This window comes from Hippocampus comes, unplaced genomic scaffold (genome assembly GCF_001891065.2).
Source record: "Hippocampus comes isolate QL1 unplaced genomic scaffold, H_comes_QL1_v1.1 scaffold137, whole genome shotgun sequence".
Taxonomy (NCBI): Eukaryota; Metazoa; Chordata; class Actinopteri; order Syngnathiformes; family Syngnathidae; genus Hippocampus; species Hippocampus comes.
Genome location: NW_017806002.1, coordinates 1,083,831 through 1,102,058, shown reverse-complemented (window position 1 = coordinate 1,102,058; position 18,228 = coordinate 1,083,831). Strand labels below are relative to the sequence as shown.

The 18,228-nt window shown below is 43.0% G+C and overlaps 1 protein-coding gene across 9 annotated transcripts in view; it reads right to left on the bottom strand.

Annotated features, from left to right (window-relative positions):
- kcnab2a (potassium voltage-gated channel subfamily A regulatory beta subunit 2a) overlaps positions 1-18,228 on the bottom strand; it is a 77,082-nt gene that overhangs the window by 43,055 nt on the left and 15,799 nt on the right. For 4 of the 9 annotated variants that reach the window (XM_019892488.1, XM_019892487.1, XM_019892489.1 and 1 more), the window contains exons 2-3: positions 14,469-14,636; positions 13,118-13,159 (exon numbers count right to left, since the gene is read on the bottom strand). In XM_019892488.1, coding sequence (XP_019748047.1) covers positions 13,118-13,159; positions 14,469-14,545 — 119 coding nt within the window. In that variant the 5' untranslated portion in view covers positions 14,546-14,636. Of the gene's footprint in view, positions 1-9,317; positions 9,678-13,117; positions 13,160-14,468; positions 14,637-18,228 lie in introns of those variants that run through there. The other 5 variants (XM_019892485.1, XM_019892486.1, XM_019892491.1 and 2 more) reach the window with 4 other exon arrangements.

Here is an 18,228-nt window from a genome sequence, read left to right as displayed (position 1 = left end):
CGACGAGTCATCCTTCAGCACAACAGCAGCATTATCTCTAAAAATAGACACTGGCTCTTTGAATCAGTTTTACAACAGCAAGAGCGGGACTGATGCAAAGAGCACCCATGGCGTCAGGATGGTAGACACGCAGTAAAAAAAAAAAAAAAAAAAAAAAAAAATTGCAATGAAATTTGATATTGTTGCTCATATCACGCTTGACAGGTCGCTGTGCCCCGAGAGACCATTAGGAATGCCATGGATTATCCAATTTCATGTGTCTGAAAAATATTATTTACAACAAACAATCTATCGTTATGTATCCGCCCCAGGCATTGGGCAGAACCATTCAATGATCTTGCACAAGATGGTAGGAGGTACCGAAGGTAATCTGTCAATCGACTGGTAAATCACACAAGAGAAGGATTTCACACAAAGTAAATTTGTGAGTACGTACATTGAAGATCGTCATTGTTTCAATACATACTTGGTGACATTTTCCCGTGAAATTTGTACAATACGTGTGCGTTGGCGGCGGACCGGTGGCTGAGTGGTTAGCACGTCAACCTCACAGCGCAGACGTTCAGTTCCAGTCCCTACCTCTCTGTGTGGAGTTTGCATGTTCCCCCGCACCCCAGGCCTGCATGGGTTTTCTCCGGGTATTCCGGTTTCCTCCCACATTCCAAAAACATGCATGGCAGGCTTTATGGACACTTCCACAAGAGAGTTATTCAATCAAACCACACAACTTGCATACAATGCAAAACGCCATAGATGGGCTCATGGTACTAGCATTAACGTTGCAGTCAGCACACGCACCAAAAGGAGCCTGACATTGGAAGGAGACAAAATAAGCGTGTCCAGAGCTGTAGTTTAACCGATTTATTTAACATGGATCATCGTTTATATATGTAAGAAAATGAATGCTAATGTTATACACAATATTTATCAATGTGTAAGACGGTTTATGAAAGTGTATAATTCATGTAATTGCCTGGGGACGCAAATAGCCCCAATTTGGTTGTGGGTCCCATCTAAACATAACCATCGAACAAAGGATTCCTCCATTTGATACATTTCATTTGTCTAATGATCAAGAATACATTTACATCATTATTTATAGGTTTGTGTCCATGCAGCTGCGTAGTTGTTGGGCACGTGGCGACTTCCCTCCTCTAGAAATGACACGATTGATTTAGGACCTCGTTAAATGCAACCAACAGGGAACAAGCTTGCTTGTCACCAAATAATTTCCACTCGTTTAACGTTCTATTTGGAGTTCTTTCGTTTGGACGTGTCACGATCGCTAACCTGTCTGTCACACGCTCAGCTCTCTCACCTCTTTGAGTGAGGATGCTTCTTCATATGAGACAAGGCTCTTATTTTGGAGCATCTTTCAGCTTGCTTCTCCCTCCAAACAAGCCACGAAGACAAACCCACCGCTCTGTCTCGATGCCTGCAAGAGAGCTGTGCGCAGCAGAGGACGTGCCTGCGGCATGTGCGTGTCACACTAACTGGAACATTGTGAAACATAAAACTAAGGTACAGTACTGCTGTTTGGAAAATAATAAAACTGATCTTTTTTACTCTATGCCAGATCACGTGATCGACCTCAATTTCATATCACACGATCGGATCGGGACATCCCTACTTTGTATCATTCCTAAGAAAGCTTGGGGAGGGGGAATGGGCCAGGACATCAAGCATGGCAGAAAGTGATTATGAGCGCAGCACACACTCTGGATTAAAGCGCTATCATGTGTGAGCGTCTGCCAGCTGTGCAACTGACGGTTTAACTTAGACTTTCTCACAGTATATTTGAAGGGCATTAGTCAGGATTTGAGGAAACCCGGCAAGATGGAATCTCTTGAGGCGGGGGGGGGGGGCAAAAGCAGTGTGCGTTTGTGTGTGTGTGTGTGTGTGTGTACAAACAAACGTGGAAGGGTGAGTGGGTTTAAGGGAGTTAACAGAAAGTGACGTGAAGAATGACAGATTGACAGAAATGATTGACAGACATTCTAATGTATCCCGAAGTGTCGGCTAAGCATTCCTAGAATCGCATCAGCAGAGGAAAATGAAATCTGGACAATTTCGTCATCACTTTTAATTTGTACTTTACCCCTTAGGAATTCCTTCGAATTTGCTGCTCACACAAATCTTTCCCCAAAGTTGCTGTTATCGTGCCCCCGCAGGAATCCATGATTCCTCGATTGCGGAATGCGAATTGATTTAAGGGTGAGGTGCAGAATATGCCAGTGACATGGCGTTTTCATCCCAGAAGCGAAACGTCGCGGTCAGACAGGCAGGGCGTGAAGTGTTAAATGCACTCTTTTTATCTTGTTCTTCACATTAGAAAAACAAATGCGACCTCTAATGTTAACTGAACTCATCTGTGACGTGACACACATGTGCACAAAGCACAATGTCGAGTGACACACGCAAAAGACGGCGACACAGCAATCTTTACAGAAGTAAATATGATCCAAGCTTGAGTGCCGCATTTTTTTTTCTCTTCATTTCATGGAGCAGATCAGAAAATGGATGGATGGATCGATTATTTAATAACCACAATGTTCCCCGGTGATTTGGTTTTGCAGATAATTGCCAGGGGGGGAAAAAAAATTCTTACTTCATTAGTACATCTTCACCTCAATTCGATGCAAAGTGGGGGCCTGGCTGCTGCACAGAGAAAGGCTCCCACAGTATCAGGATTATGATGGAACCGGGACTTTTCTGCTCGCTGCAGCTTTGAAAGCCTGCTGGTTTGAGTAAATGTGTCTGTTTTTGTATAGCTTTGCCATTGCCAAAGTGGCTTGAAAAGAAAAACAAACAAAAAAATGATTGACACAAAATGTTAGATGGAGCTAATTGCTAATCTGATAGTTACGAAGTCACATAGCCATTATAAAAAGACCAAATAACAGTCTTCTTTGTTCAAGTAAATCTGGGACCTCCTGATACAACGCAAGGGAGACACGCTGGTCACATCTGTGAGCAGCCATCGCCTCGATTCCTAACTCTCCCGAGAGCACGTGAGATCTCCCTGCAGACGCGTGGAGCAGAGCTCAGCAGGAATTCGTCTTTGCCACTGTCCCCTATGACACATCTGATAGAGCTGGAGAACCGAGACAAGCAAAAAGAGGACAGGGAAGACCTCCGTCCTTATATAATGTAATTATGTAAGGTAAGTCGTGCCTTTTGGCACTCCATTTTAACATATTGCATATTCACAGAAAAGGGTGAACTGGAAGGACCTAAAAAACGCCCCAAGGTTAATTCCTACAGTTAATGTATACACACAAATTATGTGCATTAATTACGGTAGTACTTTGACTTCTGAGTGACTCAATTTGGGAGTTTATTTTTTTTTTTTTTAAGATACCAACTGTATAAAAAAGTTTTATAATTACCAATAAATCCCACAAGATAGTGGCAAAGTGCTACTTTAATATTAGGCAGCGTAATGACCAGTCTAAATGACGTTTCAACACACTTGGCAGTGTGATGTCACAAAGTGGCGGCAAAGTAATAATTTTAAATTAGACCAGGGATGGGCAACTGGCAGCCTGTGAGGCACCCACACTCCTGGTGGCCTCATGATTAAGTCCCCCCGCCCCACAAAACAACAAATAAAATAATAAATTCAAAAGGCAAGTTTTTTTAATCCAGAAAATTATCCCAAAACACTGATAAAACATTCACTGGAAGTGTTTCCACGAAAAAAGGAAATAAAAATTTAGATAGGCGGCACGGTGAGCGAATGGTTAGCACGTCCACCTCACAGTGCGGAGGTTCAGGGTTCGATACCGGCTCCGGCCTTCCAGTGTGGTGTTTGCACGTTCTCCCTGTGCCTGTGTGTGTTTTCTCCGGGTAGTCCGGTTCCCTCTCATGTGGGGGAATACTGTATGAGGATTTTTTCACAGTATAAGAACGGATTGAGTCCACTCCGGCGCAAAACCTTGAAAATGTCAATGTCATGTCAAAATCTGTCCTTGCCATCGCAGGTGGCATCTGTTGTAGCAGTGCCAAAGAAATTGCAAAACATGTTAATCGTCTACCGGCAACTTCAGTGCGACTTTGCTGTACTTTCCACTTCTTGTGCCAATAAGGCCTTCAGACTTGAATATTTGGACACATTTTCAGATTAATCCAGACAGGAAAATCTTAAGGGGGAATCCAAGCCGACTGACAAACACCCAAACGTCACCTCTCACTTGTGAGGCAAAGACATCACCGTCAGGATGACTGCAAGGCATGGGGGTGTGCGGTACAACCCCCCCCACAAATGAACAGGTCAAGCTGAAGCAGCAGCGTTCCACTGTATACAGCTGTGGCTAAAATTAGTCCTCAAGAGATACTGCTAGCAGATAAACAATCACAGTTTCCCAGGTTGACACCGTGCGACACTTCTGCCGAGAGTGACAAAAAAAATGCAACTCTTTAGAATGTGTCACTGCAGGTGTATTGTAGCGCTGTTGTGAATAGGGAACACCCATTACAAATTGACTCACTGCTCAAAAAGTTTAAATATTTTATAGAAGTCCTAGGATGCTCGGTGTTCCAGTGGTTAGCGCGTCGACCTCACAGTGCAGAGGTCGTGGGTTCGATGCTGGCACCGGCCTTCCTTGTGTGTAGTTTGCATGTTCTCCCCGGGCCTGCATGGGTTTTCTCCAGGTACTCCGGTTTCCTCCCACATTTCAAAAACATGCATAGCAGGCTGATTGAACACTCTAAATTGTCCCTAGGTGTGAGTGTGAGCGCGGATGGATGTTCGTCTGTGTGTGCCCTGCGATTGGCTGGCAACCGGTTCAGGGTGTCCCCCGCCTACTGCCCGAAGACGGTTAGGATCGGCTCCAGCACTCCCGTGACCCTTCTGAGGATAAAGCGGATCGCAGAATAGATGGATGGATAGAAATCCAAGGACGGCGGCAAAGTACTACTTTTGTCTATGATGCTCCTTTACATTTCAACATAGCTCCTTGGCACCAAGATGCCACAAGATGGCACCACAGTGATACTTTTTCAAAAAATGTGAGTTCTCACCAAATAACAGAGCCTTCTCCCAAAAAACGAGCTGAAGCCGCCAATAAGTGAATATGCGGGGAACACTGCAGTCTGAAGACCTTTTTCCATTACCACTAATAGATGCCATTTTTCAATCTTGGCCACTTTGTGTCACTGGTGAACAGCATTAACATGTAATTTGGGAAGTGAATGAGACCCACAATTTTGAGGCCTTGTGAGGACACATCAGAGCCGTGTCTGCCAATCACATAGTTGAAGAAATCTTTATGAGTCGAACGAGTGAGTGCGTGAGGAAGGTAAGCGCTATTAAGAGAGAAGTCCAAAGACTAAAGTTTGCAGAAATAGAGAAGAATAATTTCACATATACTTTACAGTATGTTGTAGCAGTTAAAAAAAACATATTGCTGCGATACTCTTTTGTTGTTATTGTTTTGAGAGTCACATGGGAATGAATTAAAAGCACGGTGCCACGTCTGTGCATTTTCTCCAGGTACTCCAACTTCCTCCTTCCCAAAACATGCGTGCTACATTATTGCAGACTAGGATGGTCCATTGTTCTGAATGCGAGCATGAATGGTTGTTTGTGCCACTGGTTCAGGGTTCACACCTCTTGCCAAAAGTCAGATGGGACTCCAGGTCGCCAGCGCTCCTAAATAGACGCACGACAACACAGTGTTTGCTGTCTGGACCTCGACCAGTTCAACGTCAATCCAAAGTCATTAAATGGAACACGACCACCCTCTAGTGGCCCCGAGATGATATTGACAGAACACTGGCATACGTGCAACTTAGAATTCCACCTGCCTGCATTTTTTTCCATCAGAGATGTTGCCTGACATCCAGGCAGACAGGGGACCATGCTCTTCTGCCCCCTGGTGTCAAAATATAATCAAGGCATCTGAATCCACTGCATGCACAGTCGCAGAAACTGTCAAACCACTGTCACACAGTAAGTAAAACAGTTTCACAATGAGTCCATGAAAACAGTTTACTGAATATGGAGAAATGGTTATGGTTAACACAGCTATATGGTATGCTCTCATGAGCGATCAAATATGGGTTATTATGTCCATTAGTGGAAGTAGCTTTGAAGATCCATACTTCCACTCTTCGATTTACTATATGTAGCTGGAGACACACTGCTTCCTGTCTGGCCCCACAAAAAGTCAAAGTGTTTGGTTTTGCTTAGCCATCATAATGAATGTGACATTTTACAACAGGGCTGTCGACATTGCAATGCTTATGATAGTGGTTGTTGCTTCCTGAGGAGAAACACAGCGCAGCACTATTTCTGTTGCAATAAGCTTGGTGAAACTTGTAAATGCATCTGATATGCAATTACAGTATAGGGTTATGATTGTATTGATCAGCCAGATAAAATCCCATTTCAAAATGGGATCCATTTTCAGAACTACATATTCTGTCTTTGGTACCAATCTGTGGTGTGAGCCCCCCCCAAAAAAAGAAAGAAAGAAAACGCCAAAGAAAAATGTATGCACGTTTTTGTATTAAATCTTTGAGGCACACAGTATGTTTTCTGTTACAATTCAGTTCCACAGCAACTATTTTTACTACCATCATTCATGGTGAACTGAGATAGTATGACCCGAGTCCCGCGGGCCTACGAACGGACGGCACACATGCGTTCCACCCCTAATGTGTGAACGTGAGTGCCAAATTGCAAGACGACGAGCAAGCTGACTGGAAAGGGAACAAAGTCGCACAACTGAATCCAATTTTGCATTTACAAATAAATGATCAATGTGTTGATTGGTGGTAGCTGACAGCAGATGTGAAAAACTGCATTACATATGTTTTCCACCTCTCTCATGTAGTTAAGAGAGACAGCTGAGCATTATTAATATGTTGAAAAAGGTGATCGGGAGAGAACTGGTGCTCCCCAATAAACTGTAATTGGTTTGCGAGGAATTCCGTGGCTGAATTTTGCAACAGCGCCTCAAAGTTTAAAAAACTAAGGTAGCTTGAGTGTCAAGTGCACTAAACAGGACATAGTGACACTCACAAACAAAATGAAAACACTCAGGATGATGACAACAATTAGCATGGAGAAGATGCAAACAGCCAAAGAGACTAGCCGCTGACCTCAAATTCTAGGCCGCAACACTTTGTCATATCAACAGTACTAATGTCTAGGGGCCGACCCATCCATCCATCCATATATTTTCTGATCCGCTTTATCCTCACAAGGGTCGCGGGGGGTGCTGGAGCCTATCCCAGCCGTCTTCGGGCAGTAGGCGGGGGACACCCTGAACCGGTTGCCATCCGGACATCCGCGCTCACACCCACAACCAGGGCCAATTTAGAGTGTTCAATCAGCCTGCCATGCATGTTTTTGGAATGTGGGAGGAAACCGGAGTACCCGGAGAAAACCCACGCAGGCCCGGGGAGAACATGCAAATTCCACACAGGGAGGCCGGAGCTAGAATTGAACCCGGTACCTCTGCACTGTGAGGTCGATGTGTTACCCAGCGGGCCGTAGGGTCCGACCAATATGTATTTTTTGAGGCCGATGCCAATTTTAGGCAGAAGAAAATACAGATTATTGATTAACCGGTCGACCTAAAAAAAAGGTGTAATACATAAAATAATTCCAATGAGTGTCAATCCTATGCAAATTTTCACTATTTGCAGGTCGCTACCTATTCTGTGTGAATAGCAAGGGTCAATTGAAAATATATTGTTAAAAAAAATTGTAAAAGTTAGTATTTTCTTTGGTTTTTGTGTGTGTATGTGTGCTCTGGGATGTACAGTAAGTGCATGTGTGTAATATACAAAGTGAAGCAGACAATGATTTGACTGCCCATCGTTTGTTGGCGGGGCACAGGTCAATCCCCCCAAAAAATGTTGTGAAGAGTGTTGTAAAATGATCTCACGAACATGTGTTGTTCCCAAACTTGTGCCCAGTGAGTGTAGTTTGTCGTGATAAATAAATGATGAATGTAAGAAAATGAGAGAAGCGTAGTAGTAGAGTAAATGATTTATACTGCCAGTAACACACTGATACAGTATATCCGCCGTCTTAAAAATGTGAAAGATAAACCAGCTTTCATGACATACAAGCCTCAAGGACCACTCAAGACCCTTTGTGCAGTCGAGTACATATACACTCTCGTCACTGATCCCTGTGAACAACAACTGCAGCAGCAGCAGCAGCAGCAGCAACAATCATGCCTGACAGGATTCGTAAAACCCACTCAACTGTGTTTGCTTTTTCATTTGTTTGTGGATGCAAAAGAATGTTGTACTTTGTGATGATGCAAAAATGTTCAGAATTGTGGTGCTGCCATTTTCCATACAGCCCAACAGGAGTGGAATTTGTGCCGTTTTATGAGGCACTGATCTGATTCTCGATATAGGAAGCTACAGCGAGAGCGGAAGTTTGAGCATTCACTGATGGCCGCAATACATGAAAGTAGAAAACTGCTGACTATCTAACTGTCACAGTGCAGCGTCATGCCGCATCAGGAGGCAGTGTGGCGTGTTCAGTTTGGCTGGCAGCACACTGTGATGACTTCTCGGCACATCTACTAGGAGTGATGGTGGCAGAGTGATTTCACAATGGAGCACAAATAAATTTGGCAAAGTTGGACTTTCAAAACAGCATGAAGAAAAATGGAGGAAATGGCTGTTAAGGTGGTTGTCCCAGACAAATGTTGTACTGTGATGTGGAAAAGGCACAAACTGAAGTACACTGCGAAGTGATCTGATGGCACTGTAGCTCTCGATCAGGACTGAACTCCGCCCGATCCTACCATGTCATTAGAATCGGACTGCACCAGTGGGAAAAAGCACCAGGCTACTTCCTGTTTGGTCGCTCCGTAACAGTGCCAAATAGTCATTCAAAATTTGATTTTCACTTTTTGCTATTACAGTTCCATTTGCACAGAGGAAGTGAGGCATCGTCTCAAAATAACAGCAAGGAGAGATCTTCACGACAATCAAAACTTCACAAGCAGTTTATTGGACGAGGGCGTTCATCCAATCAGTCGAACGTCAGAACTTCATTCTACCCCCGATACAAGAAATTTTAACAGAACAAGCCACCACTCTTTTATGGACCGCATAACTTCTCCAGACATATGCCCTGGGAGTTGGCCAAATATGCAATTAGCCAATGATGACATGAAACCACAACCAATAAGCCCAGACCAGAAGACCCCAAAAAAGTGAAATTTCAGGTCCATTTTAAACCAAATCCTACAATCTACTCACACCTAGGTGTGTAGCCAAGCCTTAAACATTTGGCCTCCTCCGAGCATGAACTTTGCTGGTCCCGAATACTGTTTTCTTACCTGTACTTCATGCCTGTCTGATAGGACACGCACTCTTCCAGGGCCAGGCCATTCATCTTCAAGAAGTCTTCCATGTTCTTCACTTGAGCAGCGATCCTCTGTTCCCGCAGCCGCTGCAGCTCACCCTGGTCGGTGGTCCTGCTCGGGGGCTGGTTGAGCCCCTGGTCCGAGTGGTAGCGGTTGATCCCGCTCCGGATGCTCTCACTGTACGTCATGGACAGCATCTTTCCGCTGCTGCTGCTGTTGCTCTTGCGAACGCCGCTGCTCGGCGCTGACGGTTTTGGGATCTGCAGGTTTTCAGCAGGACAGTGACCGGACTTGAGCGTGCTTTGGACCCCCGGGGGGCTACCGGCATAGCCTCCGGTAAACATGTCAACCCTTCCCTCCCGCTTTTGCCTCCTTGACTAATTATGAAGTAGCTACACAGACGGAGTGAAGGGTCCATCTCCCTTAAATAGCACCTGGTCCAATTAGAAAGGAGCTCTCGTGTTCCGGCCTTTACAATGACCATGCATCCTGTAATCAACACGGCCCAGAACCCCCCACGCCCGCCTCTCCCTCCCCTGACAGGTGCGCCACGGGCAGGGTGACACCGATAGGCAGCATTCAAGCGCTCAAGAAACAGGACACATGCCATTTAAGACATCCAGACATGCAACAAGCGAAAACGTGAAAACAATCCGACTCAAGAGTGGACAACAGAAGGGAAAACCACATTCTGATTGAAATACGCAAACAACAGCAAGACCGAAAATAGTGTTGCGCTTGTTCTTTGTTTTTTGTTTTTTTTGCCGAAAAGCTGAGTACAGACCACTTTGTGTTAACATCTCTTCATCTCTCATCCAATAACCATGCCTTTCTAATCCTCAAGGAGAATCCAACACTTTCTATATATCAACAGAGCACTGTGTTGATTACGCCAATCACGCATGGGAACAGCACGCACCTCTACTGGAATTTTAATGAACATATACTTTGCAGTTGTACAAACAAACAGATGTCAATTATTTAATTTACAAGCTGTGGACATTCAGAACTTCAGAGCGCATACCAGATTAAATCACATACCACACTCAAGTACATGATTTGAAAAAGCACCACGATCTACTAAGCTATCAATAATATCGGTAATAATAATAATAACAATAATAATAATAATAATAATAATGATAATTTAAAAAAAAAAACCTTGTAGTATTTTCCATTTAAGGTTATTAATTCACTGCCATTGACATCTATAGAAGTCAAAAGGTCCGTTGGTTTACCATGGGTTGACAGTGAATGAGTTAAAAAAAAAAGAGCGCTATGTAGCGTTGACTGAATGGTATTATATAATTTTTTATGTTACAACTATACATGTGCATTTAACATGGAATCTACTATCAAGTCCTAATAATCACATTAAAAGTGCTGCAAATTCTGTGAGTAGGAACTACAACGTGACTACAATATTAAGACACTGGAATCATTCATGTTCTCTCCATGTGGACAAACTTAAGAAGTGGACTTGAAAACTAGGCAGCATGCACGCTCCACGCGGAAAAGTTCATCCTTCGCACATGCTCACGAACGTTGGCCTCTGGCGGAAAGATCGTTCCTCAAACTCACCCGATTTCTTTGGGGTCGGCTCATGAGCAAGATTGGATGGTGCGAGTCTGAGCTTATAAAGCCACACTGCACTGCAGACCGAGCAAGTAGGTCCACCCAAACTGGGAGTGTCTTACTTGGAAACGTCTAAACCAATTAGTGAGTAAGGGAGCGCGCATCCCTTTCCTCCCCTCACCACTCGGACCACTATCTACCACCGCAAGCAACACCTCACCTCATCCCCTCCTCCCGGGGAGATCTCGTGGAAGAAATCCATTTACGGCGTTTAGAGGCTCTGTCCTGTTTCTGCTAGCCTCAGCAAATAATATCAGCACTGAATTATTCACTAAAGCTTTTTGCGCTTAAAAGCTTCTGATTGTTGTTGCACAGGAAAGACTACTTAGAGCAGCGCGATAATCAAGCTACGCAGGCTTGAGCGCGTGTTGAAAACAGACAAACACAAGTGCTGAGCAACCCCCGTCGCGCTTGGATGAGGACATGGAGCTAGAGACTGACAAACCACAAAACAGGACCCAACCGCGTCACAACCACACTGGTGAAGATAGACAGCTGCATATGTTCTGGTCAAGGTCAGAATCAACTTGTTTGGATTCAGAATGAATGTTGAAGTACCAGCCCAATAACCAATTACAGTGGAGCCCTGACATACTGCGCAAGTCCCTTGACGACTGGTTAGCACTTTTGCCTCAAAGTTCAGAGGTCAAGGGTTGAAATCCAGGATTTGGACAATCTTGGCAGCATGCAAACACATTTTGTGGAAAGAGTTGTGAATCATCTAGAAGTTTGAATCATTCTGTATTTTTGTCAGCAGATCAAAAGTCAGCCTACTTCTATTTCACGTCGGGAAGCACTCAGTCCCTGTAAAGTGGTTGACTGACGAAAGCCAAACAAAAATTGTGAGGTCCAGTATTCATGTATTATTTTCTCCGGAGCATTGATTCCCCCCCCGCCTCATACAGACCGACCGGTGCATATTCCTCATCCTGAGGAATGTTGAGGTTAAGGTTAATGTAAGGCGTGGGACATTAATTATGACGGTGTGAGCACAATCCAATCACTACATTATCAAATTAAGCAAACATTAGCCCGCCCGGCTCGTCGAAGCAACGGAGAGAACAAAGTTGTATCGATTGGAGAAGAAGGGGAAGCAGCGAGTTAGACAGTTTTGCACTTAAAACAGGAAATAAAAAGGACAGAAAAGTGCAAGGCGCCAGGCTAGAAATCATGATGAGATCATGACAAGCACATTTACATTGTCTGCTCTTTTTATCACTCAGATGAGCAGAAAATCATGGGCCCAATTATTCGATCGCATTTTCAGTAGGACATCCAAATACCAAAATATACAATAGCTGCAGCCCGAGATGATTTTGTGACTTGTATTTTGCCTGCATACCGTTACTGCCGAGCAGTAGTAAGTACGAGCCAGGAGAAAGGAGGGTAAGCGTAAATGAAACACAACATTCAAAGATCATTTCATCACCGTCATTATCATCAAAGTGCAATATGCCTCGTGAAACATGCAACTGGCTGCAGTTACAAAATAAACAAATAAAATAAACATTGCTTGCGAATTTAATACAGCACACCAGCCGCTAGTGAAAACAAAGTGTAATTCCTCCACCCGTAGAAGGAGAGACACAGCTCCCGGTGCACTTTCAATTGCTTTATTGAGCAAAGGTAATAAAATAAACACAAGCACATATTCACATACGACTTGCCACAACTGAGAATGAGTCACTCAACACGGTTTAGGCAAATGACAGCCAGACAAATTTACTCTCTTACTCGCTGATGCTCGCATCCCTCAAAAGGCTGGCCCGCACTTTTCAAGTCACACACAAGGATGGCTAAGTGGGCAAAATAATTATATTTTATAAAAATCCAACAGATGGCGCCAAAGTAATATTTTATTTCTCTGGCCTGAGCACAAAAAAAAACAGCCACCTGCGTCACTTCAAGACACACTTCTAAGTAAAACCCAAGAACATTTGATCACTCATAACCATGACACAATTATTGCTACATAAAAAAGTTTTGTGGGAGAACTAACTGAATCCAAGGCTGGCCCTATCGGATCTCTATATTGATTGCATAAAAAAGTCAATAATAAGGAATGGAATTTTGCCATAGGAATGGAAATGTATGTGAAATAGTGGCGGTGAAAGATAGACACAGAGAAAGACAAATACCTGTAGAACTGCAGCTGTCGTTTGGGACTTCCATATCGAGCACTGAAGGCATCAGGAGACAAGAGCAGAAGTCATGGTGCTGGTTAATGTAAGCATGCAAGGAAAGAGGTTAGTTACGGTGGTAATGTGAGCCTGTTGAGTGAACAGTGCGGGGATAGAGAGGATGCATAGTTGCTCCAAGCGGAAATTCAGAGTACAATACAGCAAGTCGAAACATTTACAGGACGAACAACAATCCAAACTGGTCATCATATGACGAACTGGCCCTCGAATAGCAACAGTTGAGATTTCAACATCTCCATGCTCCAGTCTAAAAAACAATGGCGCAACTTGCTATCCAAATAAGAGAGTGCAGGTTCATCTTGACAAACAAAGTGAGTCCACAGTGCAAGTGTAAAACAAACATGCAAACTGTCTTAGTGGACTCTTGATGCTGACAAAGTACATGTGTGTGATTGTGACACTCACCCATAATCAATGACAAGACAATGTTGATGATCAAGCATTTGCTGCATGTTTTATTTTGAACCGAAAAAGCACTCCTGACAGTTGAATCCCATCCCATGACGAAATGGATTTGCACTCGGCATAAGTAACAGCAACTGGACCAAATATGTCAAATGTGAATGATTACATCATCATGATGGGGGCAGAAGAACCAAGCAAAGCCACCATGCTAATTTTTATTCGTGGAGTTAGCGCAAACTTTGAGATGTGCGAGGAGCTGGCAGCCCTCCAAAGTCTCAGAGGGACTACGACGGGGGGGAGGATATTTTCGGCAAAGTGCACCAAACTATGGAAGAGTTAGACCTGGGCTGGTCAAAGCTGGCCAGCAACACAACTGACGGGGCTCCGAGTATGGTGGACCCGTCTCGGGGTTCTAATAGGATGCATGATCCGGGAGATGGAAGAACGGGGTTTCAAATACACTGCCTAATTCACCAGCAAGCACTGTGCTGCAAAGTATTAACTTGGGATTCTGTCATGAAGGTTGTGGTGTCATGCATAAACTTCATCAGAGCAAAGTTGATTATTATTTATTTCGTAAATGGTGTAATTTATTTCCTGGCTTTTTTTCTGTGAAGAACCAGGTGAGGGTTATTTAGTTATTTATTTCATTAATAGTGTTATTATTTATTTCCTGACTTTTGTTCTACGAAAAATTCAGAAAAGGTTATTTGATTTTGTGTGGGTTTCTGGAAAACAATAATTTTTTATGTTTAGGTCCTCTTGCAGTCACACTTTTTCTGTTACAAAGTGATCCTGGCCCTCCATCAGAGAAGTGAAAAGTTATGTGGCCCTCACAGGACACACATACAGTCATATGAAAGTTGTGTCTTTCTGGACTCACCTGTAGATCATTCCAGGTGAACCCGTCTGTCGAAGGGAGAGGCGAGCAGGGGAGTCTGTTGTCGATTCAGGATACATGGAGGCAGGCGGAAGGGAGCGTGGCCAGCCCGTCAAGGGTGCTGTTCTTTCACGGCAACCGCAAGAGACAGTCTAGCGCCAATGTGGGCCTCTGCCAGGGAAAGAGAGCAAGAGAAAAAGGTCAGCGCTTCCATCTTCAATTAAGTATTAAGTAAAATCAACTTCAGATTTGTTTTGCTTGTTTTTGGACAAACACGTTACAATGGTAGATGTGTCAATCCAAAGATATAATGCTAAATTGGTTAGGTGAGGAAATGCAGAATGTAAAGTGTAGTAGGTATTGAACACCTTCCAGCACGAAAACAATTCAAATCCATCGATTACGTCATGATAAACATATGGGCCTAAATGACTACAAAAAATTAGTTTAAAAAAAAAAAAAAAAAAATCAACCCTTCATTTTTTTGAAACTGAATAACTGCTCAGAAACATTTCTGCCACTAGATGGAGGCCTCTCCTCACACCGCAGAGCCAAGTGGAACTGCCAAACATCAGCTTGGTCTGTGTATCCATAGCAAGAGCCAAAAGTACCTGGATTTCAAAGGACACGCATACGTACCATGGATATGTATTTAGTTTTAGAACATCCCAACTACATTTAAAAAAACAAAACAAAACACAACAAAAGTGAGGTATAAAGCAAGAACAAAGAATCACATACATTTATCACTATGTTGATGAGTTTCTCTTATATTATGGTTGTAATGTGCGTGAGAGAGAACTACAGCTAACAATGCTTTTGGGTGACACAATTCAATGAATAATTCAACGCGTCAGCCATAGAAGCAGGTCAGTGCTGCTGAGAGGGCGGTTTCACTGAGGGTGAAGTGTCTGGCTGCTTCGGTAGTGTTTGGTTAGGTAATGCACTTAAACATCAACTCTCCAACACCTCAAAACTTGTAAAATATGGGAAAATACACCCTTACTGTGGTAAACAAATTGCACATGGAACTTTCTGAATACATGATGTGGGCACACCTCAATGGACCGCATTTTAGCCAGCATCACCCAAGCCTGACTTTTTTCGTTGCGTTTTATGAGGAGGAAGTTGCTGTGTTCCCGTCACTAGGTTTAATTTGGTAGGTTCCTACTTGTTTTTAATGATACAATAGTGCCTTACAAGTGACCCAACTTGGAGGTTTTTTTGAAATACGCGCTGTCATTCAGATGATTTTTTTTGTTTTGATTTGTGAGTGCAAACTTGAGCTATCATGCGAGCAACCCAGTTAAAAACTTACTTCACAAGCTAGTTTGGCAAATAGTTGACAACTCATCAACAAAGAGGGTTCAAGCTGTGTCATGCAATCCCCAGTTGATGTTTACTATCAAACTAAAGATGGAAAAGAGAATTTAAGATTGGGTATTTAAAACTACCACACAGCTTTGTTTCGTCTGCGTAGCTTAATGCTAACGATACAAAACAGCCGTGACATGCTACCATTAGCATCATAAGTCACAGTTTTAGAAGCAACTGATATTTGAACACAAACGATGGAGCAACACATACAGACAGATAAGAGAATAGAGAGAAATATATTTATAATGCAGCCTACTGAGTTCCTCATAGTAGTGGAATTAGAATTTTTTTTGCTTGTGTCTGCACGATTGTACTATACTGCCTCCTGATGACCAAGGCGGGCACATCAGAGGAGCAACATTAATTGAATTGCAGCATTAAATCATGAGGCACAAATAGTTCCGTTATTTATACTCAATTTAATGTTATTTACGCTATGATTTTATAGAATACAGTATTATAGAGTGCTGTTTTTGCATATTAAGAATTACAAACAACTACATTAGGTTTTTTAACTTTTTAGGAATCAAATAATTTGCCATTTGTTTTTATGCCAATATTTATTATACAGTGAAGGCAAATAGTGGGGTGTTAAATGTTTTTTTTCTTCCTGTATTCGCAGCAGGACTCTGTCCCTATGCCCCATTATATTGGCATTTTCCTGTATCTAAACATATCTGAATGGGACATTTAGCTTTTCCAAGATTACTATTTCTAAAGTCACGAGGATTGTTTTGGACTTGGGAAGTTGAGCTGTGAGACACACATAAATTCTCATCAGGGACACCTGACCTTTCTTTATGCTAACAGCAGAGGACAAAGCAGAGTGGTATCCGTCACCCCGACAAAGCATCTTGTGCTACTTTATTTCATCGGTGACTAAGCTCATACCATAACCCTAACGACAACGCGAAAGGTGACTTTCCACTCCCATCAATTTTTCCCCTGAATGGCAAATATGTCGTCCAAGGTTCCCAAGGACTCCTTTAACGTTCCCTTTCCCATTGATTTCAATCAGGGCACAAAAAGGGACGGCGGCCAACCCAACCATCAGGTGATGACAGCGGCGATGATGATGGCGTGACCCTGATGGATAAAAGACCTCCAAGCAGATTTACAACAAGGGCTAAAAAGTCATCTGTCATTGTGGAGGCATCAGGAGTTGGAGTGGGTTGTGTTGGCAGAAATCAAAGCAGGCTCTCTGGCAGAAGGGGCCGAGAACTTTGTTGAAAAGTTGATTGGTTCTTTTTTTCCCCTGCCAATTTTGGCAGAACCTACTCCGAAAACATCAAAAGCAGAACGTTGTAGAGTAACCCTCTGGAAAAGCTCATGCTTTTACAATAGCTAATGTCGATGGTGACTTCAATATACATCCATCAATCTTCACAACTCAGTCAGGTGGAGAAACATTAGTCATAAATAATAAACACAAAAAACACATGCCTGTGAATATTGTGTTATATTATGCGTCTACATGAGTTGCTTAAAGGGTCATGACAACTGCAATATTATATAGCGCTTAGCGCTTAGTTACTACATAATAGTAACAAATGATGCGCATCTTCATTGAGTACGGAAATATACCAGATGGTGGGGGGCATGATTTTTTTTTTTTATCTCATCTTAAGTGTTTTCATTCATCTGGATGTTGCCCAAAGCTTGTGACCGTTGCGTGTTGTCTTGCATTGCAGCACAGATGCCTGGAATGAGCTGCAGAGCTGGACAGGATGCTGATGCTGCTTCTAACTGGGACTGCAGCACTGCGGTACAACACACACTCATCTTGGCCCCAAGTTGGAGGCTACAGATTTACCGCACTAATGGGCCAGGGTGCACTTTCTTAAATTGAAAGCTGCAAACTGACAAAGACACTAGGTACGCAGAAAAATGTGAAGAAGAGTGAGATTGGAGTACAAATGCAGGATTATAGTAATGCATTTGTCAAACCAGTTTGATCTGTCCTTAAAGTTAAAAGACTTGACTATATATTAAGTATGTTGACAAATAGCATATTACTTAACATAAATACGGTACACACACACACGCACGAACGCACGCACGCAAGCATTTGTGGAGCAATATGAAATGGCTTCAAACTCCTGTTTGAAACCGAGACTTGAAATCATAACCTTGGCTTGAAACTTGAAGTGGAAACTCTACCCAAGTTTGAACCCCTACCGACTGTGAAGTCTTAACATTGGCTTGAAACCCTAATCCGTTTTTGAAATCTCGCACAAGGGTTGAAATGCAACCTCTGTCTTGAAACCCACATTTTAAACTCTAAACCTAGCCTAAAATTTTAATTCTGGACATGAACCTTTGATTGATCCCAATACTATACGTATATACATATACACATATATCTATCTATCTATCTATATATATA